General features: G+C 41.5%; 1 protein-coding gene and 1 long non-coding RNA gene across 6 annotated transcripts; one reads left to right on the forward strand and one right to left on the reverse strand.

Annotated features, from left to right (window-relative positions):
• The first annotated feature begins 1,063 nt into the window (after positions 1 to 1,063).
• On the forward strand, positions 1,064 to 17,276 carry LOC122061562. 3 transcript variants are annotated; one of them, XR_006134674.1, is made up of 4 exons: positions 1,064 to 1,174; positions 1,295 to 1,424; positions 8,661 to 8,790; positions 16,964 to 17,276. It is a non-coding gene; the product is annotated as an uncharacterized LOC122061562 (long non-coding RNA). The 3 variants fall into 3 exon arrangements; XR_006134675.1 differs by having other exon boundaries at positions 16,976 to 17,276; XR_006134673.1 differs by lacking the exon at positions 16,964 to 17,276 and having other exon boundaries at positions 8,661 to 9,427.
• LOC122061542 lies at positions 9,509 to 25,152 on the reverse strand. 3 transcript variants are annotated; one of them, XM_042624853.1, is made up of 3 exons: positions 24,497 to 25,152; positions 18,705 to 19,309; positions 17,627 to 18,612 (listed from the first exon to the last, which is right to left on the reverse strand). In XM_042624853.1, exons 1-3 carry the CDS (start codon positions 24,987 to 24,989, stop codon positions 17,701 to 17,703), a joined length of 2,010 nt encoding a protein of 669 aa, XP_042480787.1. In that variant the 5' UTR covers positions 24,990 to 25,152; the 3' UTR covers positions 17,627 to 17,700. The 3 variants fall into 3 exon arrangements, with proteins under 3 accessions (XP_042480778.1, XP_042480787.1, XP_042480796.1); XM_042624862.1 differs by having other exon boundaries at positions 19,415 to 24,633; XM_042624844.1 differs by lacking the exons at positions 17,627 to 18,612; positions 18,705 to 19,309 and adding an exon at positions 9,509 to 11,281 and having other exon boundaries at positions 24,497 to 25,144.
• Between the last annotated feature and the right edge of the window lie 37 nt (positions 25,153 to 25,189).

Here is a 25,189-nt window from a genome sequence, read left to right on the forward strand (position 1 = left end):
TTTTATGTCAATTATTAAAGAGGGAAAAAAAAAAAAAGAATAAGTAGGAACCTGGGATGTATGAATTATTCTCTTGTGTATTACAATTCAAGTTAGTTGACTAATTGGTGCTGCACGCCTCCAACTTCTTGTTTCTGTTGGTAGTCTGGTGAGACTAAGGGCCCGTTTGATAACGTTTCAAGAAACGCGTTTCTGCCGTTTCTGTTTCTAGAAACAGCAGAAACGGAGTAAAAAGCGTTTGATAAAATTGTTCATTTCACTTATTTTCAGAAATAGAAATAAAAATTTTTACTTATTTATGGTTCAAAAAACGATCCAGGCGAAACAAGTTCAACTTGTTTCACCGTTTCTGGAAACGACTTGTGGCATTCTTTCATTGGTTACTATCGACTTCTAAAAACATGACTTATCAAACACCTTCAATTCCGTTTCTGTTTCTAGAAACGAAAATTTATGTTTCTGCCGTTTCTTGAAACAGAAACGGCAGAAACATTATCAAACGGGCCCTAAGTTTTTATACTTTCTCTCTCTCATTTATTTGATTTTACTCTTATTCCCTTTGAATAGAGTAAAAAATCAAACATTGCATAGATCAGATGGTTACTGATTTGCCCATCATGCTGGTTTATGGTCCTGAAAATTTCCTTGATTGTATCCTCTTTACTTATAACATGTATCCAGATCTTGTCTTAAAGGATAGATGTTTTCTTTGAAGACACAATATGCTCCAATGTACATAGAAAAGGGCAAGCTCCCATATAGATGTTATCTAACTTAATTTTGTCTTCGTCTAATGTATACCAATTCAAGTATTTCCATTTTTAGATGCCAAATAACACTTGAAAGTCTTGATCTGAATGGGCGTCAAGATATAAAAACGGAAGTTAACTTCAGATGGAACTAGTCAACCCTACCACATAATTCGTTTGCCATGAGGGCAATATTGCTGCGGGTTATTAAATCCTTTAACATTCTGGAAGGCCAAATTGGGAGATGCTTCCTTATTTCCGTTACATGTCTTCATCTAGTTCTATAGTTATGTTATAGTTGATTCATCTGCGTGCAGGTTTATGCTCCCATTATTTGGTCTCAGACTACTAGCCTGGAGATTGGCCATTACCTGTTGGAAGAGTTTTTTTCTTCATATTAGACGTGTTCAAATTCGAGTCAGTAGGTAAACACGGAATAAAAGAAACTTAAAAAAGGGTTACATTCTTTGGTTTTGATGGGTTTCTTGAATTTGTTTACATCACTAGATTCTTTTTGAGACGACAAGAATTTTTGTTTTTGCCAGTTTTATATCTCAGAGTGCAGAGGACGCTTCATGGATCTTCCAGTGAAATTGGATGGCTACAAAGAGCTCTTGGAGTGCCACCTGTTAAGGATGGTACAACCAGATTCATGGAACTTCTTGAAGGCATAAGGTAGCAATCTAATCTGATCTTTTTTGTGACCGTAAACCCTGAGTGTCATCATCTTGGTTCCTACCCCTGCATTTTCTACCCTTCCAAGTTCATAAAGTGTTCCCTTGGTTCAGAATTATCACTGGAAGGGGCTTTGATATTTAATGATAAGAAGATAGAGATATGACCTAACTATCATGACATTTTTTACATATAGAATACTTTCTTGTCCTCTTAAAGGCTGGCCAACAATTGTAGTTGCCTCCTAAATGAGTTGGAACAAAAATAATAATCTAGAGTAACAGAGATATTGTTCCAGAATTTATAATTGTCATCTTCTCACCTTTGAGTTAATGTGGAACTGTTGTAGGACTTTAGGAGGGTTAAATTTTTATGGGTTTTTCAGAAAGTTGGGAAAATTCAATTGCGGTAGTGCCTGGCTGATTGTTACTACTTACTAGTGATGGTTTACTAAAGAAAGCTCAGTACTAAGGGAAAATAAGTGGGCAACTGGGTTGTAGAGCGGCTAGGTTGGCCAGCAAATGTTGACAGGCTAGGGGTTGAGAAATTGGTGACAAAATAGGTCTGGGCATTTAGTTAGGGAGTTTTCTGCTGGATTCAGGCAACAAAAGTTAGGTGCTGGACAAAAGTTTGAATTTACACTAGGATTTTGCGGCTCATTTTTAGAAGAAGAAAGCTTCCCACGTCCCACCTCACACCTCCCACCTCCCACCTCCCACCTCCATTAGGATTTGATAGCGATCTCAAAGCACTGCTAGAATTTGAATTCTTCGTCGTAGCACGGAAGCTCCGGCCATATTTCCAGGCTCATACCATCATGGTGCTGACCGACCAACCTCTGAGGAAGATATTGCAAAGCCCCAATGAGTCAGGAAGACTGGTTGGATGGGCAGTCGAACTAGGGGAGTTCGACATCGTATTCCATCCTCGAACCGCAGTCAAAGCTCAGGTTCTAGCTGACTTCATAGTCGAATGCACGGTCGGGATGAGCAGGAACAAGACAACCAGACACCACAGGCTGGTGGCATACCCAACCAAGAAACCCCGACCACCTAGAACTTGTTCATAGATGGATTGTTAGGTTCGAAGAGAAGTGGGGCGGGAGTGATCCTTGTCAGCCCGGGTGGCTTCCAAATACAATGTGCCCTCTGGTTCTCTTTCCAAGCAACTAATAATGAAGCAAAATACGAGGCCCTTCTAGCGGGAGTCAAATTGGAAAAATCACTAAAGGTACGAAGGTTGTCCATCCACAGCGACTCGCAGTTGGTTGTGCGACAAATAACCGGGGAGTATAGAGCTCGAGAAAACTGGATGGAAGAATACATCAAGATGGCGAAAGACTTGTTAAAGACTTTTGAGAGAGTAGAAATAAAGGAGATTGCCCGCTCAGAGAACACCCCAGCAGACATGCTCTCAAGGTTGGCGACCACCCAATGTTCGGACATAATGCCACCAATCTTTGTCGAAGTTATTCCTCATTCCAGCTTGAGCACCCAGGAAATGAGGCAAGTGGATGAGAAAGTAGTTGGATTACCCCTATCATCTCTTATCTAAAGGACGGAGCATTACCAACAGATCGCAAGGAGGCTCGGAGGATTCAAACTCGAGCACTAAGATTTGTGTTGATTGAAGATGGATCGTAGCTCAGGAAATCCTTCGCTGGTCCACTCCTCAAATGTTTTGGAAGGAGAGAGGCGGAATACACAATGAGGGAAGTCCATGAAGGAATCTATGGTCAGCACCTTGGAGCCGAGGCACTAGCTACCATAACAGAAGCAAAAACCTCAGCGTTTTTCAAAACAACAGTAATCTTTCGTTTTGGGATCCCTCGTGTACTGATCACCCACAATGGCAAGCAGTTCGACAAGAGAAGCTTCAAACACTTATGCAGTGACCTGGGGATCGACTGCAGTGGGAAATCCTCAGACAAATGGGCTCACAGAGAATGCCAACATAACCCTACTTCAAGGTGTCAAGAAATAGCTGGATGATGCTAAGGGAAGGTGGTAGAAGAACTCCAAAGCATCGTTTGGGCCCATAGGATGATAGAGAGGGCTGCTACGGGGAGACCCCGTACTTGCTCACATATGGCATGGAGGCACTTAGCCCAGTTGAAGTTGGGGCAATGTCACTATGAGGGCTGTTTGAAATTTAAAAGTAACCGCAAGCGTACGGATCAGTGTAGCTAACGGGTCGAACACAAGGAGAGCTGCCACTTTATTTTTAGCTTCTTTTAGTAATGCAAAAATGTAGTGATTGATTATGGTGATCTACTTCTAACTACCGTCCTAACACAAATGCATCTAAAAACATCCTAACCATTCACCATCTAGGAATTTAAATATTCAAACCACGCAATTAAAAAGCAAATAACTGATATAAAAAGAGCTAAAAAGTAAATAAATAAAATAAAAGGGAAAAAAAAGCTAGAGAGAGGCACACAAGTAGGTATCTCTACTTAGCCCAAGGGATGCACCATAAATAATATGAGCTTCCCTACTTGACCAGAGAATACTCTTCCAAGAGCTTTTCTACTTGGCTTTTGGGGAAGTGATGCAATATAAATAATGAAAATAAAAGAATGGTTCCATAGCTAGAGAGGGGCAGAGCCAATGCATAATCTAGCCATGAACCTTGGGGGAAAGGGAAAGCATCAAAGTGAAAAATGAAATTTAAATCCTACTTTAAGAATGAAAGGGTAGCAAGAAGAGGGAATGAGAGGGGGGGTGAGAAGACTACTGTAGAAGCCTACTTACTTGAACTTGAAAACTTGATTAAGATTTGAAATACTACCAGTAATAAAAATCATATCTAGAATAAATCAAATTTGAAATTGCTAATACTAGAGAAAACAAATCTGAAAGAGAAACTTGAACATGAAAGACATGCCCCACAACTTGTTCTTGTCACCTAGAACTAAGCCTAGAATTAGAAATTAAAATTATTACACCTTTGAATAACTTGAATAACATAAACCATAAAAATAAAAGACACATTGCATTAATGAAATAAAAACCAATTGCAAAAGTATTTAAAGTAAGAAAAACTAAGAAGAACTAGAACTAGAACTAGAAGGAAAGCACAACTAAAAATTAGAGAAAAAGAGAATAAAAGAGGGACGACACTTTAGGGTTTGGTAGACTCCCTTTTATAAGGAATAGGGGAGAGAGGAGGACGTCCATGGGTTTCTTAATTGGGTGGAATCTCAATTGGTAGGTGAGATTTTTTTAGATCCAAAGTGATGAGGTGGAAAATAGGACAATAAAGAGAAAAAAGGAAAGAAAATATGGGAGAGAAGAGAGAAAAGGGAGAAAACGTGAGAGAGAGCCCCACGCTTTTGGTTTCTAAACAGTAGGATATTTTTTGATTCCCTTTTGATGAGGTGGAGAGAGAAGAGAGATAAGGAGAGAAATCATGTGGGAGAGGGGAGATCCAACGAATTTCCCTTCCTTTTTCCTATTTTTTCCCTTTTTTTTTTTTATTTATTTATATATTTTCTTTCTCCTCCACGTTTGGCAGCCTCTCTTGCTTTGAACGATTTTCTTCCTTGCTTGAATTGATTAGGGAAATCTTCTAATTGAGTTAGAAATTCCATCCATGCCCTTCCTTGCTTTAAGTGATGAGTAGAAGAGAGAGAATCTTTCAAAAAAAAACTCCAAAAAATGGTAGCCAAGAGGTTAGAACTTGAGACCTCCTAATGAGCAAGGAATTTTGCATACCACAACTGACCAACTATGCTAGGTAGTTGTTGTTACAAAAAACGAATCTTCAATCACTTAAGGGTGTGATCCATTGATCCTTGTTGGCATTTAGAATATTCCTTGTACCCTTAGGACAACTGCAGACGGATTGGTTCTGCATCTCAATTCAGTTCTGATCCATTATAATTTTTTTGGTCCAAAAAGAATAATCACTTGTACGGGTGACTAAACAGATGTGTACTTTTAATTGACCACATCCATTTTGCTCAGAATTTTGTCCTCTTCGCAACCATGAAAAGAAATAGGACATCTTTATGTGTAAAATTGGAGATATTGCGCATGATAGTCCTTAAGGCCTTGAAAATATAAAACCTACAAAAAGAGAGTAAAACCCAAGGTAGCTCCATTCTAAATATATAAAATACATGTTTTACTACCCTAGATTTCACAAATAAATGTGCTCATCAATTGCAAGCATACGACGAGCAAGAAAATGGAAAGGGGCTCAAGAACAATCTCGACCTAGTTGAAGAATTGAGAGAATAGTCACAAGAAAAAATGGCGATGTACCAACAGCAAGTGGCAAGACACTTCAACAAAAAGGTCACCGAGCAACACTTCCAGATGGGCGACTTGGTGCTGCGACGAGCAGAAGTATCAAATCCCAGACACTAAGGAAAATCATCACCAAACTGGGAGGGCCCGTACCGCATAACAAAGGTGACCAAGCCAGGCACGTACCACTTCTCATCCTAAGAGGGAAAAGAGATCGAGAGAGCTTGGAATTCTACAAACCTTAGACAATACTATCAGTAAAGAAGCTCCTCTCTTTCTTTGAAAATTGGCCATTACTGTTTCATTTTGAAAAGTTATAGCATCAATGAAGAAGGTTACCCAGACTCTTTCACACAAAATTTTTCCATATTCTACCAAAAAACATGAAAAAATCCCCACGACCTTCCTAAAGGATCGAGCTTTAGCACACAACTGACCTCGAGACACTCGATCATCTTCAAGGATCGAGCTCGAGCATACAAGCGACCTCGAGACACTCGACCTTCCTAAAGGATAGAGCTCGAGCACACAATCGACCTCGAGACACTTGAGATTCTTCAAGGATCAAGCTCGAGCATACACGAGACCTCGAGACACTCGACCTTCCTAAAGGATCGAGCTCGAGCACATAACCTATGATACCTTACTTTCTAAACCCGGTCTAATTAACTGCATTGATTTGGTTTGATCATATAGGGGTTGAACTAGAGAGAATCGACACAGGTACCATATGGAATATGGTAGCAAGGGTGACCTTGAACTCGGGTTGGCCTGATATGACCGAGTGGGTACCAAGTGTAATACATGCATCCAAGCCTTGCACTTGCATGCACCATGAGGCTATGTACAAAATGTAAAGGTACATACTAGTATTTGTGGGGCCAACGTAATCTAATATTATGTGGGAGTTTATTCCCATTGAAGCCCACCTAAGATTTTGCCACCTGAGATAGCCCATCGAGATTTAACCCATTTGAGATATAACCCACCTGAGATATACTCACCTGAGATTTAGCCCCACTTGAGATTTAGCCCACCTAAGATTTAGAAGATATTTTAGGGGCCCAGGTATAAAAGGGGAGACATTACTTGTCTTTTCCCTTATTAATGTTAATTGGTCGGTGGGAGAGTAAAGAAGAGAGAGAGAGAAGACAGGAAAAGAGGAAGAAGAAGAAAGAAGAAGGGAAAATCGACCATAGAGTTTCATCGGAGTTGGGTCTTGATATTTTGAGTCCGGATTAATGATTAGCTCGCCGAGGTCTTCGATTTGAGGTATGTATTGTACACATTCCAAGGTTTCTTAGGAAAACCCCTTTCTTAAACCCTCTTTTTGATTTTTGGGAAAGAACCCACTTGGATCTTGCTAATTCTACTTGGATAATCAAATCTAAGGTCTAATGGAAGGTGTGTATAATGATTTTGAAGGATTTTGAAGGAATGTTGGAGAAGATCTATAGTATTTGGAGGTTCTTGAGCAAAAGAAGTGAAATTTGGGGGTTTCATTGGTGTTCTTGAGAAAGAGGTAAGAGTCTTCATTTTCTTTTGAGTTGATCTTAGATCTAGGTTGAGGGTATATGATTGGACTTTAGATAAGTGATTTGAGTCGCCGGATCGTCCCCAAATAAGTTCCTTAAGCCGGAGGAAAGTCAGGAATGATGTTGGAAATTTTCGTTTAAAGATTGGGGGGTATTTTTACCCCACCTGTCTTCTGGTTCTAGCCCACCTGAGTTCCCAGAACTCAGTTTCTGGGCTCTGGAGAAACTGACTGGCTAAAACCAACGAGCTACATAGCCCACTGGTCTCCTAATTTTAGACCACCTGAGTTCCCAGAACTCATGTTCTAGGCTCTGGAGTAATTGGCGGGCTAAAACCGACGGGCTACATAGCCCATTGGTCTTTGGCTCTAGCCCACCTGTCTTTCTAGAATTCTCAGAATTTGTCCAAATTTGATGGGTAACCCCCATTTATGATTCTAAACTCGATTTTAGTGTTCAAACATGATAATTTTGACCCCAAAATAGTGAAATGATAAATCATTATGTTTATGATAGGTTACACTCAATATACGCATACCCACACATTTAGATTTTTTTCGTATCGGGTACAAGCACCGTGTACATATACAAGTAAGTGGGGAGTGGACTCTAATTTAATTTCGGAATGTTATGCATCATTTAACATATATTAGTCTATCCATGTCATCATGTCACTTGTGTGTAGACTAAACATCACATATGCCATATCACGCATTTGAATGTGCATTTACATAATATGCTATGCTTTGTGTTATGATGGAATATCCATTATGTTTTGATGTATGTGATGGAGGAATCTCATTTGGACATGATAAGCATGCTAGATTTTAGATGCCGTAGTCGGCTTGGAAATGAGTGCATGGTGGCTCGTGGTATGGGACGCGGCGCTATTGTGTAATCGTACTATGCTCATGTAAAGACATGTGGCTAGGATGTGATTTACCCTTGTGCTACGACCCTTCCCGACAAGGGTTTACGTGTTGGGGGACCATTGGGGGAAGCATCGGGTTGCGATTGTCAAACTCCTACAGCGATTAGAAGTACGCACGACTGATCGCTAGGACAGTCGGTAACCCTGGTGGTATATTCAAAGGGCCGATCTTATTGCTTTTATTTTGGGTGGAGTCACCCATTTACTTTTTATCATTTAAATTTGTCAGGAGTCGGCTTACATTTTAAATTCTGGTACCAACGGTGGGCTTTCTCTGACAACCCTATGGACGTATCGTGGGATGGGGTTTGCGGCTCGTACTCGGGGCATACGCGCACTGTGGTTGTGAGTAGGACAAAACCTATGACCTAGTAATGTTGTTAGGCTAATAGGGTTAAAATGAATTGCATATAGGCGCATTTGTGTTGTGACTATTTGTGTGGTTTTCCTTGTGTGTTCTTCCTTTCCACTTACTGGGCTAGTGAGCTCATCCCACCTGTACAACTCTTTTTAGGTGATTTTGCAGGTTATTTGCCTGGTGATCAGGAGCTGAGCCCCACTGTAAAGTTTCCATATGAGGATTGGTGGGTCCCTGACGAGTTCGAGCACGGTGCCGATTGTATATGCGAGGATTGTGCTGCATGGTAGTTGTGACTCCTGAGTGATTCTTTTTTTTCTTTTTGATGTACTCCATTTTGTTACTTGATGCTTAAATTGTTGTATTTTTGTATATATATATCATGCCTTCGTGCCCAAATGTATGTAACTTTTATAACTCAATTTGGGTATCAAGTATTTGGGAAATAATTACAAGTATAATTATGAACAAGTCTTCCATTGAAAATACAGGTCTAATCTTATAATAGTAGATGTATATTGTATCGCAGTCACTGCATTGTTGATCCTGGCAAGTTTGTGAGTTAACCGGTGTTAACTCGATCATCGGCTCGGCCTTGTGCGGGAGGGGTGTGACAAGGATGGTATCAGAGCGCGATGCTCTGCCTGTCTACAGCATACTGCTTAGACAACATAGAAGCTATAATAGGTCTGGGTTGGGTGAAGATAAAAACCTTATGAAAACTTAAAAAACCTTAAATTAAATGAAAAAAATTTGTAATCATTGCATTCATGGCATGCATGCATTGTTAATATGAATCCTGGTTAACTAGTTTTGGAATTGTCATAATTGAATTATTTGATAATGGGAGTTTTAAAAAAATTTCGGCAACATAATGGGGGTAAAATGAGAAAACCAAAAATTTTCAAACATAAAACCTGATAGACAACAAGAATAATAAGATAATAACATATGGAGGCCTTGTAGGCAACCATCAGACCACGCAGTTTAATATAAGCCAACCATTAAAAAAAAAATTACAATTACTATCAAGATCACAATTCAAACTTTAAGTACACCAATGAAATAAATTACAAAATAAATGATAGACGCTATCATTGCTTAAAGCTATACTAGTTTGATCACGTAAGTAAAGCAGAAAAGTCAACGATGAAACCCACAATAGGTAGGACTGTCAAATAAAGCTAAAAAGTCAAGTAGAAATGACAAGTAAAAGGTCAGAAGAGGATAATAGGCCATCAGTCTAGAGCGCTAGTCGGAGTCAGAGTCAGAGTCATCGTTGGAGGCATCGAAAGGCTCTCCTAAGTGAACCCGAGAGTCGATGCCGAGACGCATGTCCCAATGAGTGAATCGATCATGGAGGCGCACCACTCTCTTCTGTACGCATCGGATATCTGCGGAGATCACCCTAGAAGAGTGGTACATATCCCAGGTAAGTCGCTGAAACCTGGACTCCATCTCTCCAAACTGCCTCCACATCTGGAGCTCTCTACCGCTATTCTCCTCCACCCTCCTGAGAAGCTCTTGCTCCCTGGTCGCACTCTCTCCAAGCTGACCTCTAAGCTTAGCCTGACTCTCTCTCAGGGACCTCAACTCTGATAAGATATCCTGTAGGATAGGTGCCTCTCCAGTAGGTGGCGGAACTGAAGTCTGTGTGCCAGAAGCAGTAGGCATGTCTGGGCCACTAGCTCTGGCTGATCTGGAACCACCAACTCCATGGAAAGCAGGATCTGCGGCCTTAGTATCCAAAGGCACCTCCTCTAAAACCTCCTCTTGGTGCGGGAAATAACTCCCGTCATCTCTGGTGTGCTCATCCTCATCCATGGGTACACCCTCCTCCTGCTCCTCAGCTGCCTGTGGCTTTACCATCAAGGCACGCAGATTCATCTGCCTCAAGTTCCTTGCAGAGAACTTGTCCCTTGGGACCGATCCCTCCTCCTCAGAAAGGTCGACTGCGAAATGCTCGAAGACTAGAGTAAGAGCTCTGCCATAGGGTAGGCTGGCATCCTCGGGATGTAAGGCATGGTGATGCATAGACCTCAGCATGAAGTAGGGGAGGCATAATCTAGGTACATTGCCCTCAAGGGCAGATAGCAGACACGCAGCTACGTAGGTGGGCATGAAACCTACCTGATTTCGGTGACCACTCCTAGGAGCTAGGTTGAACTGCACTAACCTAGCAAATACCCTACCCTCAGGAGAAAAGTCCAACTCAGATGCAGGCCTTGCTGGTAAACCACTAATCACCTCATAGATGTGCTCCTGCATGTCTTGGCTCATCAGTGGGCCTATGCCTCTGGTACTAGGAGGACAGTAGTAGTGGATGCCCTCTGAGGAGATACCCATAATCTCTGCTAGTCTATCTACGGTAAGGATGATCTCTACACTCTTCACCATACTGACTATGGCGAACTCCCCCTCCTCCATGGCCTCTAGGTTGCAGTAGAACCTCCTCACCAAACCCTTGTAGCATGGCCGGTCAATGTTGAGGATGGACTCCCAACCAAGGGCAGAAAACCTCTCCAAGAGGTGAATGGGAGAAAAGTGCTCCACAATCACCTGCTTTTCCAATATCACCGGTAGTGAACAGAAGGTACTCCATAATGACGCAGATCTCGCACTATGGAAGACCATCTCATCGTAGTCGGATGAGTCCTCCCATTCTGTAGATGGTGATGGGGCTGAAGAACTAAACCCCACCTCTCTCTTTCTAGCCTTGAGAAGTTTTTCTCTTCCTTGATGGCTCAACGGATTCCTTGCCTCTTCTTGGTGGCATCCTGAAAATGCAAAGAAGAGAGATAAACACATGATGTAATAAGAAGTCAAAGTATAGGGAGTGTCAAGTCGAGATGGACAGTAGAAATGGAATCAAAGAAATGAGTAGAATGAGCTATAACAACATATGGCAGAATTTTTTTAGAAAATGTGATCTAAGCTGATATTTTATAAATCATTGAACCCGGATACCTAAACCGGCTAAGTGAAAATACATGGATATAAAAGATTATGGTGATGGAAATCAACAAGCAAACCCAGGAGATGCAAAGTGATGAATGAGATAATGCATGTGTGGATTGAGGTATACAATGACCCAAGTGAGTTGTGGTCTTGATGCGTGAACATTCCAAGAATATATACAATGAATAGATCCTTTCAAGAGAACACGAGATACTATACTAGATTAAACAAGAGATAGCATATCCCTATTTGGGTTTAGAATAAGAAATTGAAGGATCCCAAATAAGTATATCAACCAAGTAGAGAAATTCAAATTTTGGGAATCTAGCCAAATAAAAGGTTTACATTCAAAGAAAACAATTAATGATGATTTTACTATGCTTGAAGATTTATGATTCAAATGTAAACAAAGAATTCAAGGTATGGCTAGGTATAAACTTTCCTAATGTTGTTGCCCTCTCTGTTTGGGCAAATTATATAAGGATTTTAGGGCTATCATCCCATCCAAATTTGGGTAAATTGCAAAGGAACAGTTATTGAACACAAGAGAAGCCTAACATTGCAATGAGAACAAGTAAAAATCATAATGTGGATGCTAAATTAACACAAATAAGATGAAAGGTGAATCATCCCTTACACCTGGAGTATGGAAGAGAGCGAACACTTATGCAGATTCGGGTGGCCGAGTAAGAATTTCCGTAGATCATACGGATTTGGTCCTTCATACAGGCAGCCCTACAGGCCATCGGGTTATCCTCCTCGACCCGCTAGTGGGCCGGGTACTACATCTTTTTGCCCGAATACCCGTATGGTGCTCATAGCTACTAGGCCACCTCGCCCTCCACTTGCTACAGGTCAGGCTCAGAGAGCTCCTGCTTTGGTTCAAGCTTTGTAGAACCGTTGTTTTAATTGCCATTCATATGGGCATTTTGCTAAAGATTGCAGAGCCCGACCGGCCTTACTAGCCAATCAGCCTTCTGGATACATACCTGCTTTGATTCAAGGGAGTCAACCACAAGGATATATGTTTTGTCAGTTGAGGAAGCTGAAGCTAGCACAGAAGTGGTAGTAGGTACGATTTAATTGAGCATTGCCTTTTGGTAAATATTGATGACATGCTATACTTATGTGCATTGTTGTATTAGGTGTCCTACCTGTATCAGGTATACCAGCATATGTCTTATTTGATTCAGGGACTTTGCATTCATTTTCATCAAAGAGATTTGCTGAGAAACTTGACATGACACCTAAGATGTTAGAGCATAAGATGATAGTTAGTACACCTACGGGTAAAATCTCACAGCTAAAGGAAGTATATGGGTAATGCACAATTGAGATTAGTGGAAAGCAATTAGATGCGCAACTCATCAAGTTCAACATGCAAAACTTTGATGTTATATTAGGCATGGATTGGTTATCAGCACATCGAGCAAGCGTGATGTGTGCTGAGAAACAGATCAAGGTGATTGATAATGAAGGGAAGGAACTAATATATCAAGCAGATATGATAAAGCGGGCTAAGAAGGTCCTCATTTCCGCTCTGCAAGCGGTGAAATTGTTAGAAAATGGGTGTCAGGGGTACCTAGCATCGGTGATTGATTTAGATGTAAGGGTCACACCTCTAGAAGAAGACCATGCAAAACACTTGGGGATGGTACTACAGAGACTGAGAAAGCAATAGTTGTATGCGAGATTCAGCAAGTGTGAAATTTGGCTCAAACATGTTGGATTCCTAGGACACATGGTGTCTGAAAATGGAATCGAAGTGGATCCAGATAAGGTGAAAGCCATAGTAGACTGGGAGGTACCCAAGAGTGTAATAGAAATTAGAAGTTTTTTGGGTTTGGCAGGTTACTATAAACGTTTCATCAAGAACTTTTCTAGGATTTCAGCACCAATGACCAAGCTGATTAGGAAGGGTATATAGTTTGATTAGTCAAAGGAGTGTGAAGAAAGTTTTCAATAGCTGAAGAAGTGGTTAGTGTCAGCACCAGTGTTGACTATTCCTAAAGGCACAAGTGGAATGACAGTGTATATCAATGCTTCCAAAGTCGGATTGGGCTGTGTACTTATGCAACACGGCAAAGTGGTAGCATATGCGTCTAGACAATTGAATGACTATGAAAAGAACTACCCTACTAATGACTTGGAGCTAGCAGCAGTCATTTTTGCCTTAAAGATTTGGCGTCACTACTTGTATGGTGAAGAGTGCGAAATATACAGTGACCACAAAAGTCTTTAAGTACTTTTTCACCCAAAAAGACTTGAATATGAGACAAAGGAGATGACTTGAGCTTATGAAAGATTATGATTGTGATATTCAGTATCACCCAGGGAAGGCCAACGTAGTGGCAGATGCGTTAAGCCGGAAAGCTCAAATTGTGTCACTTTCCCATCTAGTTGTTAGTCCAAAGCTCGTATAGGAGGCGATGTTAATGGATGAAATCCTCTTGTATGAGGGAGCAACCTTGGAACTAGAGCACCAGGTAGATGATGTTTAATAGTTGACTATGTCCTTGGAGGCTCTACAGGTACACTCATCCATCAGGGAATAAATCATAATGAAACAGTCTTTAGATCCTGAGTTGCAGTGGATCAGAGAGAAGATTCAAGAGCAAATAATGAATGACCCTAGCTTTACATTAGCCAGTGATGGGGCACTGTTGTTCCGAGGCAGATTGTGTGTACCTTATGACGAAGTAATACAAGACAAAATAGTAAAGGAAGCATACAATTCTGAGTATTTTCTTCACTCTGAAAGTACCAAGATGTACAAAGACCTAAAGCAACATTACTGGTGGCCAACAATGAAGTCCACAATAGCTTTGCATGTGTCGACTTGTCTTGCATGTCAGAAAGTCAAAGCTGTGCACCGACTTTTTGGCACTCTTCAACCGCTCCCAGTACCTAAATGGAAGTGGGATAACATTACAATGGACTTCGTCACGGGACTACCATGTGCATGTTAGAAAGTCAAAGCTGAACGGCACTGACTTTTTGGCACTCTTCAACCGCTCCTAGTACCTGATTGGAAGTGGGATAACATTACAATGGACTTCGTCATGGGACTACTACGTACACCCAAGCAAATGGATGCAATTTGGGTGGTGGTTGACAGGCCTACTAAGACAGCTCACTTTATTCCGATCAGGACCACTTACACCATAGATAAGCTGGCATAGCTTTATATGGATAATGTTGTATGCTTACATGGTGTACCAGTGAGCATTGTATCAGACAGTGACCCGAGGTTTACCTAATATGACTGAGTGGGTACCAAGTGTAATACGTGCACCCAAGCCTTGCACTTGCATGCACCACGAGGCCATGTACAAAAAGTAAAGGTACGTACTAGTATTTGTGGGGCCAACGTAATCTAATATTATGTGGGAGTTTATTCTCATTGAAGCCCACCTGAGATTTAATCACCTGAGATAGCCCACCTAAGATTTAACCCACCTGAGATAGTCCACCTGAGATATACTCACTTGAGATTTAGCCCACCTGAGATTACCCACCTGAGATAGCCCACTTAAGATTTAGCCCACCTGAGATTTAGAAGATATTTTGGAGGCCCAGGTATAAAAGGGGAGATATTAATTGTCTTTTCCCTCATTAATGTTAGTTGGTCGGTGGAAGAGTAAAAAAGAGAGAAAGAAGAAGAAAGGAAAAGAGGAAGAAGAAGAAAGAAGAAGAGAGAAGAAGAAAGAAGAAGGGAAAATCGACCATAGAGCTTCACCGAAGCTGGGTCTTGGTATTTTGAGCCCAGATTAATCATCAGCTCGTCGAGGTCTTCGATTTGAGGTAGGTATTGTACACATTCCAAGGATTCTTAGGAAAACCCCTTTCTTAAACCCTCTTTTTGATTTTTGGGAAAGAACCCACTTGGATCTTGCTAATCTTACTTGAATAATCAAATCTAAGGTCTAATGGAAGGTGTGTATAATGATTTTAAAGGATTTAGAAGGAGTGTTGGTGAAGATCTATAGTATTTGGAGGTTCTTGAACAAAAGAAGTGAAATTTGGGGGTTTCATTGGTGTTCTTAAGAAAGAGGTAAGAATCTTCCTTTTCTTTTGATTTGATCTTAGATCTAGGTTGAGGGTACATGATTGGACCTTAGATAAGTGATTTGAGTCGTCGGATCGAACCCAAACAAGTTCCCTATGCCAGAGGAAAGTCAAGAATGATGTTGAAAAAATTTCGTTTAAAGACTAGGGGGTATTTTTACCCCACCTGTGTTCTGGTTCTAGCCTGCCTGAGTTCCCAGAACTCAGTTATGGGCTCTGGAGAAACCAACAGGCTAATACCGACTGGCTACATAGCCCACCGGTCTTCTGGTTTTAACCCACCTGAGTTCCTAGAACTCAGGTTCTGAGCTCTGGAGTAACCGACGGGCTAAAACCGTGTAGCCCGCTGGTCTTTGGCTCTAGCCCACCTATCTTTCTAGAATTCTCAGAATTGATCCAAATTTGATGGGTAACCCCCATTTATGATTCTAAACCCGATTTTAATGTTCAAACATGATGATTTTGACCCCAAAATAGTGAAATGATAAACCATTATGTTTATGATAGGTTACACTCAATATACGCGTACCCACACATCGGATTTTTTTTATACCGGGTACAATCACCATGTACAGATACAAGTAAGTGGGGAGTGGACTCTGATTTCATTTCGTAATGTTATGCATCATTTAACATATGTTAGTCTAGCCATGTTATCATATCACTTGTGTGTAGACTAGACATCACGTATGCCATATCATGCATTTGAATGTGCATTTACATAATATGCTATGCTTTGTGTTATGATGGAATATTCATTATGTCTTGATGTATGTGATGGAAGAATCTCATTTAGACATGATAAGCATGCTAGATTTTAGATGCCGTAGTCGGCTTGGAAACGAGTGCATGATGGCTCGTGGTATGGGACGCGACGCAATTATGTAATCGTACTATACTCATGTAAAGGCATATGGCTAGGATGTGATTTACCCTTGTGCTACGACCTTTCCAACAAGGGTTTACGTGTTGGGGGACCATTGGGGGAAAGCATTGGGTTAAGGTTGTCGAACTCCTGCAGCGGTTAGAAGTACGCACGGCTGATCGTTAGGACAGTCAGTAACCCGGTGGTATATTCAGAGGGTCGATCGTACTGCTTTTATTTTGGGTGAAGTCACCCATTACTTTCTGTCATTTAAATTTGCTGGGACTCGGCTTGCATTTTAAATTTTGGTACCAACGGTAGGCCTTCTCTGACAACCCTATGGGCTTATCGCAGGATGGGGTTCGCAGCTTGTACTCGAGGCATACGTGCACTGTGGTTGTGAGTAGCACAAAACCTATGACCTAGTAATGTTGTTAGGCTAATAGGGTTAAAATGAATTGCATATAGGCACATTTGTGTTGTGATTGTTTGTGTGGTTTTCCTTGTGTGGTCTTCCTTTCCACTTACTGGGCTAGTGAGTTCATTCCACGTGCACAACTTTTTTTAGGTGATTTTGCAGGTTACCCGCCTGGTGATCAGGAGTCGGTCCCCACTGTGGAGTTTCCATCTGAGGACTGGTGGATCCTTGACGAGTTTGAGCACGATGCCAATTGCACATGCGAGGATTGTGCTGCATGGTAGCTGTGACTCCTGAGTGATTCTTTTTCATTCTTTTTGATGTACTCCCTTTTATTACTTGATGCTTAAATTGTTGTATTTTTGTATATATATCATACTTTCGGGCCCAAATGTATGTAACTTTTATAACTCAATTTGGGTATCAATTATTTGGGAAACAATTATAGGTATAATTATGAACATATCCTCTACTGAAAATACAGGTCTTATCTTAGAATAGTAGATGTATGCTTTATCGCAGTTACTGCATTGTTGATCCTGACAGGTTTGTGAGTTAACTGGTGTTAACTTGGTCACCGGCTCGGCCTTGTGCGGGCAGGGTATGACATAACCGACCTCGAGACACTCGACCTTCTTCAAGGATCGAGCTTGAGCATACACACGACCTCGAGACACTCGACGTTCCTCAAGGATCGAGCTCGAGCACATTAAAACACCAGATCTATAACTATCCTCGAAAAGGATTGACTAAGACAGATCTTGAGCAAACCACAAGCTCCAACACTTAAAGAAAATTTTGAGCTCCAACACCTAAAGAAAAAATTGAAGTTTATTTCATTCCAAGAAAATTACAAGGCGCCTTACAAACAGATGAGTACACAAAAATCATTCTACAATTTCAAAGGGAGAAGTAAGGACGTCCGTAACTGAGGCAGGAACATTCGTAACTGGCTCGGAGGCAGGAAGAACACCTTCGGTTTCATGAACAATGACATTAACCTCGACAGAAGGCAATGTTGGAACATTAGACTCCGACGAAGGCTGGATAGGATCAACATCTGGAATGATAGTTTGGGAAGAAGTCTTAGCAAAAGTAGCACCTGAGACAGAAACATCCTTTGTTGAAGACGACAGCGTGGGTGTAGAGTCTGGAATGGTGTTGGCCACCCAAGAAGAAGGCGGAGCAGTAACCAACGAGGGGGGAGATGCCACAACTCCCAAGGACGCCGCTTTCTCCCACTCAGCATTAAACGCACTCAGGTCGATACCAGGACTCCTCCGCTCAGATTCGTCACGAACTCGTAACATACCTTGGAGATATAAACGAACACCGGCAAGAGCCACCTCAGTTCGATGCTGCGGCGACTCCTTATGCCTCCTTATCACTGCTTGCTCACTCTCCACTGCTCGTGCCTTAACCATAACCAATTGCTGCTTGTCATAATCTCGCGCTGTCTCTACCATCGCAATCCTTTTCTTCTCCTTATCTAAGTCATTACGAAGACGGTGAATCTCAAGATCTCTTTCTTTAACGTACTCCTCAAACTCCACGGCCTTGGCTATGGCAGCTAGATTCTGACAATGGAGCTCATCATTCCGGCCTTGCAACCCGTGAACATCATTCTCTTCTTTAGCAAGCCGATGCTCCAGGTCCCGTCTCTCTTTCTCTTTTGCATTCAAGGCTTCCTGCAACCTCGTAGCCTCTGACCAACCCTCATCAACTTTCTTCTCACACTCCTTCAACGCACTGTAGCATTGATCGGCGCGAACAAGCATCTCTCCAAACATGGCTTGTCCCTAAAGAACAATCATCACAATTATCAGCCATAGCAATAAAAAGAGAGGAAGTACTAAATGAAACAGGAAAGACGGAAAAAGAGGAAACTTACCTCTGCCAACTGGGTAAAGCATTGACCAAGAAGCTTGTAATAGGTTGGCCGCTTATAATATGCTTTGTCTCTAGGGAGCGAACCTTCTAGAACAACGACTCGAGCATACTCCGGGTCATCAGAAATAGATTGATTAACTGTCAGCCCGTATTGAGGAACGTAGGGCTCCCCGACGGTCACAGCCGTCCCCTCAGCCAACTTCCCCTTTTCTCGATGCCTCACTAGGTCCTCAGTTGGTTCAACTCCTACCTCTTGCTCCACGGCATCGGGACCAAGGCTGGCACCTGTACCGATCATCTCTAGGCTGGACGAGCGTGAAGGCCCCAGTAATCCTCCGCGACCACCACTCTTGTCACTCCGCTGAGCTGCCGAAGTCTCCTCCTCACGTTGACGCTTCCTTGACGTGACCTGGGCAAGCAGATCATCCGTAGAATCTACTCGTGCTTCGCTGTCGCTACGAGCACTCCCAACTTCCTGCTCGAGGACCACGGGCTGGTGACTTGGCCTAGCACTGGCTCGGTTTCCTCCACCACTTGGCCTTTGAGAAGCTTCCTGACTCAAAGCTAGGTCCATTATGTTGAGCATGAAGTTTGGATCCATTGACGCTGCAAGAACACAACACCCGATCAAAACCAGCACACAACAACAATAAAGAAAGAAAAAAGAAAATCATAACGTAGGAACAACCTAATGGACTCAGAGAAACTTACCCAAACTTAGACCAAACCTCAATAGGTATTGGTCAAAACCAAGGTGTGTGGCAAGGACCACCCGAGCACGACTGCCCAACAGGGTAAGAACCTCCTTCTCTTCAGACCGTAGGTTGGGCATCTTGTTCGCCCTGTCCATGTTCAACAACGACCATCGATTCGGAATATCGTATGCATTGACAGGGTGGGCGAAAAGAAACCGTCCTTCCACTGAGAAACGGAGGTCGGTATTCCGTCTGCAATTTGGTATACTTTCTTCCGACGACGGAAATAGACCAACCGGGAAACATGTGTGTGGACAAACAATACACGGCAATAAATAACCAGATGGTCGGCTCGACATTGAGCTCAGATAATCGACAGAAGAACCCTAACAGACTCATCCAAAAATTGGGAACCAATTGAGCAGGCATAAGACCTTAGTGCCTCAACACCAAGCACACAAAGGCGTGAAAGGGAAAGTGCGACCCGTTTATCAAGGCAGCTTCGTAAATGCAAATCTCTCGCTTGCGAGGTGCGCTTGCCCTCTCGTGAACCTCTGGCACACGAAGTCCCACTGAGGTCGGGATATAATACCTGGTACGGAATTTCTTCAGGTCGATAGGAGTGATCCTAGAGGCCACATCCCCCACAGAAACACCAACGGTGGGGTCCTGTATCCTCATGGAAATCCTTTGTGACCCCTGGGGGGAGAAAGACCTGCCGCCAAAGGCTGGTGACTCCTACTGGTATCCCTAACCACTACCCGAGGCATTCGGACAACAACTGAAGGGGAAGATGACGAAGAAGATGAAGACCCTAGGGAAACAACATCAAAACTAGAAGACTCCGATGTCCTAGAACCCATACGAAAACTCACTACAAACAAACAACACTAAGCAACACACTTACCAAGAAAGGGTAGTCAGATACTTCGAACGAAGTACGAGGCAAGTCTGTAACCAAGCTCTCCGCTTCAAACGTCTCTAAAGCTCCGTTCCACTCCAAATTACCGGACCTCACAACCAAAATGACACAAGGATGGAGATGTCCCCTTTTAAAGAAATCGATTGGACAGGGGGACGTTTGATTACCCAAAATGTCAGTTCGAAAAACCTAAAAGGAAATACATATCTGGTCACTCCTTATCCATTCGATGAGAGACAATTAACGACATATAGTTACCCAATCTCTCATTTCGTGGTAGGAACCACCCACTAATCAACACGTTCGTCTGACGATGATAACCCCTATTTATGAACGTTGGCTGGTGGCAGCTTTTTCGCCCACAAAAGCGCAAATACCAACACAAGATGGGCGAGAGGCCCAGGTCATAATATCGCCAAAGCATACTCCCAAACTCAACCATAGGCTCGAAAATGACACGAGCAGAAGATACGACAAACAACCATGCTCGAGACACTGAATACTCCCCGAGCTCCTATGCTAGCAGCCTGAGGAGTGGAGGGCCTATGTTATACCATATAACCATTGACTGGTCAATGGCCGGGTAATTGATTCCAAAGCCGCTGGGACCAGGGTAGGTAGGTCGAACCCGATCCCACGATCACCTAACCTCTCCTAAGACCTTGAGGGACTTGAGCGGGCTTATCCGGTTGCTTGACACTCAAGCCACTAAACCATAGGGTTGACTGCGGTAGAGTTAGTCGTTGGAGGAATTTCACCATAGTTAGGTTAACGGTTTTGATTCCCAACCTGGGTTGAGTTAGCCGTTATAATCAACCACAATAAGGAAAGATTCCCCCAATGAGGAAGAGACACGTGCCCATGATCCTCGACCAATAGGGGGACCTATGCGCTTAATATAAGGCAAGAAGAGCCAAGGAAGAAGGTAAACGCTCATTCTCGCTGAACACTCGCAATATCAATTCACCAAAACTAACTTCTGCATCAGAGCCTGGTCTCGGAGCCTCCTCCGGGTCAGTTTCTGACATGTGTTCTATAGGTTAACAAGTGACGAAAACGTGCAGTAACACACTGAAATAATGAATTGTTCAACTCAGCGCAAACTAACATTTGAAATGCAAATACAGAGAAAACATGATAATGATTCGAACTAAAATATTTCAAGGGGTGTTTGGTTCGAATTTTCCATGGAACCACATTCTAGGGATTCAGTTTCTCATTAAATTTAAAGTTTTTGGTTCATATTTCCGAAAAGGTCATCCGGAGTCGCGGTGTCCAGTTGAATCAGACACTTGAACTAAAATCCACGACTCAACTGGATTAACCTCAACAGGTTAATCCAAGATCGAGTCACGGATTCTAGGGTTGATATAAAAAGCCTAGATTCACGGTGAGAGGGCAATTATCAGGTTTTTGCCCTCTTACGGTGAAAGACGATTGCACTTCTTACCTTCTTCTTCTTCTTTGTATGTGTTTAGGGTTTCTCACGTTTACCCTCCTTACATGATAGACGTTTGCAGCTGAGAAGAATTTGAAAACCGAGTTGATTGGAGGTGAGATTTCCCTTCTTATGTGTTTTTTTTTCTTCGTCTGTGTTTTATTAAGATTATGGAACTTCGGTTTCTATTTTTCAGGTTGTTAACTTCATATCTAGGGTTTACCTTACGTTTCTTCTTTAATGTGTTAGATTTTTTTTTTTAGCTTAGACGATCAACTGACGTAGGTATTGAGAATCCATCTAAAGTGTGAGATATGGTCATTTCTCTTTTCAATCCTAGATGTGAAACCCTAAATTGTGTGTTTTTAAGTTTGAGAGGTAGCATAACATCGATTTCCCCCCTTTGCTTCTTCTTCTCTCTCTGATAAGTTGTGGTTGATGTATACAGACATCTTCTCTCTCGATCCTAACCCATTCTTGTGAGACTTTGAATCTTTGTCATACACAAGACCAGAGAGTTCTCTCTACTAGCTGAAGGAGCTTTTGCAGCAAATAGATCAGCCTTGAATAGGTAATACAATTCAGGCCTTTCAAATAGATTTCTTTGTTTCTTCATGTTACGAGAATACAGAAGCTGCCATTAGATGGTCTTGCATACTCTCTATGAACTTTTGCTGGAATAGATCAAACGCTACTTTTAATTATTTGATTTACTTTTATTTGGGGCCAGACTATTATCTTAATGTGTTTTAGTGTTGTTATTATGTTGTAGTGTCAAGTGGTGAGAGTACTTATACGGGTAGATATTTTAGAAAATAACTATTTAGATGTTTGATATGTAGTTATATGAGTAGTTATCTTAGGAAATTTAACCTTTTTTTTTTTGTTTGATGTTATGATGCCTTTTGTACGCATTTTTGGAGGACAATGAAAGTATTTGGATCTAGTTATATTAGTCTATTTTTTTTTTCTGCATCATGAGTGACTATGTGCAATCTTTGGCATGAATCCAAGGTGATGTGAAGTCAATATACAAATCTATCTTTTCTTGTTCTTCGATCCACTCCTCCCTTTTAAACTCTATCTATAGCAAACCATCCTTGTTCAAACCCCCAAATCTATTGTCGTTTGTTCCATCATATTTCCCCTACCTCCATTCTCATTTCTCAAGAGCCTTCCATTCGTTCATTCAACCATATCAGCCCGATGCAACATGGGGTATCCCAAATACCCTATCCACCTTGGCCAAATCTCCAAGAAATCCAATATTCCCCTCCTATGGAGTTAGGTAGTGATTTAACACTTATTCACAGCATTCTAATCCATCGGACAACAAAGGAATGTACTGATCTATCATGTTTCTTTAATTAAATATTCCCTTGCATACTTACTGTGAAATTTTGTACATATGATTTGTTTGTTTCTCTTTATTTGTTGCTGTACTAGTTGAGAATTTCTAAATGTATGTTGAGATATATGAGTTGGATACCCTTCTTAGCCTTTCTAATTTCCAATTAGGATAATTTTCAAGGTATCCCAAACCTGTTCTACACCACTCTCCCCCCCCCCCCCCCTAATTTTTTCCTCTCTCGCATTCCCTTCTCCATTGTATTTTTTTATCATTACATGTTATAAGAAACCTTTTTGAGAAATACTGGCTCCAATTGCGCATTAATTTATTCCATATCAATCATATAAAAGTCAATCAAGGGTTCAATGAAGAGTACCCAACATGTGAGGTAGTTCTTAGAAAAGTAAAACCCATAATTTGCATGGTTTGGGATGACTGTATAACTTATAATTTCATGTTGTGGCATGCAAGCATGTTGACTATTATTTACTTTCATATATGGTTTATGGATTTCACAATTAGTAATTGTTGTTCTTATTTTTGTATTTCATTAGTAGACTCACATTGTATTGTATTGCGATGTATTTTTTAGTTTTGTAAGAATGGAGGCCACTGGAGATTCAAATAGTAGGTCATGTGATATTGCTCCGTGGCCTAGTGCAGTATCACACTATATGTTGGAGTGTGTGTTGAACCAATACAAGAGTGGAAAAGGTGGGGACAATGGAATGAAAAAAGAGCAGTTCACAGCCATTGCCAACCAACTGAACGAGAAATTCTTCACAAATTATAATTGTAATTTGTAAGCAATCATGCCTTGAAATTTTCCCCTTATTTTCCTCTTCAATTTACAAAATAAAAGAAAAATATAATAATTACTATACTCTTGGACTTGATAGCTCACGAGTGCCACTCTTCTTTTTACATATTACAATAAAAAAGAAAAAGAAAAAAATAAAAAATAAAGAATAAAGTACACCTGTGGAACAAATTTTAGATTTTGTTTTTGTTATTGTTTTTGGATTTTTTTTGTCTGCTAACAGAACATGGGTTCACATACTCACAGCTAACCAAACAATTTTTCCACTCAGAATTAATGCTTAATTTTGCACTCAGAATCAATTGATAGAATCAAGGTAACCAAACAGATTTTCACTCAGAATCAAGTGACCAAACAGTTTTTTTCACCGGAAGAAAATTATTCCAAAGAAACTCATCCATTTTAGTTAGATTCAGAATCCAGAATCCTTGGAATCTGATCCAATGCATAATTCAAACCAAACGCCCCCTCAGAAATTCAGGACAAACTCATGTTCAGATAAAAACTTGAATCAGAAAAAGCAATTAATTACGTAAACAATAGGAAAATGTATGATAGCGAAGTTACCAGGAGAAGAAGCAGAAAAAGGAGAGCCGCTTCCGGAAGGACTTGGGCGGGAAGGAGGAGTGGAGATGCTTTTACCAGGAGAAGGAGAAGAAAATGGTGTGCCGCCTCCGGATGTACTAGGTCGAGAAGTAGGAGACCAATTGCTTTCTCCACGAGCAATTTTCTTCATATAAATGATATAACCGGTGAGAGTTCGAATATGAGTAGAGTTCGAAATCTTGCGGAGGATCGTAAGAGATTCTTCCTCTCCAAGCGAAGCGAGCTGGCTTTTAGCTCCGACGACGTCCGGCGGTGAAATTGAATGCCGCTCACAGATCGTTGTGAGTACTTGTTGAACAGAAGCAGGTAGAGGAACATGATCCCCCATGAGTGACTCTTTAACACAGAGAAGTAGAGAACGAAGGTTTTTTAATGGCGATTTAAGACGAAACTTGAAAGGCGGAGGCTCGGAGCAAGGACTCAGTTGCTCGCGTCTGGCATTCGGAATGAGCATTCCCGCAGTCCCGCTTACTTTTATGACAGTTGGGGTCTTCTTCCGTACTGAACCGATGAGGGGACTTTGAAATTATCCGGGATACGCATCCGAGATGTTGACACGTGACAAATAATGAGCATTCTTTTACGATCTTTTAAGTGTAAGAATGTAAGGGTGAAGGATTTTTAGTTACCAAAAACAAAAAAGGACGATAGATT

The sequence above is a fragment of the Macadamia integrifolia genome, chromosome 2 (assembly GCF_013358625.1).
Source record: "Macadamia integrifolia cultivar HAES 741 chromosome 2, SCU_Mint_v3, whole genome shotgun sequence".
NCBI lineage: Eukaryota > Viridiplantae > Streptophyta > Magnoliopsida > Proteales > Proteaceae > Macadamia > Macadamia integrifolia.

Coding starts and splice junctions, on each gene's coding strand:
- LOC122061542 (XM_042624844.1), bottom strand. CDS start 24,989: ATGCTCATTCCGAATGCCAGACGCGAGCAACTGAGTCCTTGCTCCGAG. Junction 11,282..24,496: donor TTTTTCTGCTTCTTCTCCTG/GTAACTTCGCTA, acceptor TTGCATTTTCAG/GATGCCACCAAGAAGAGGCA.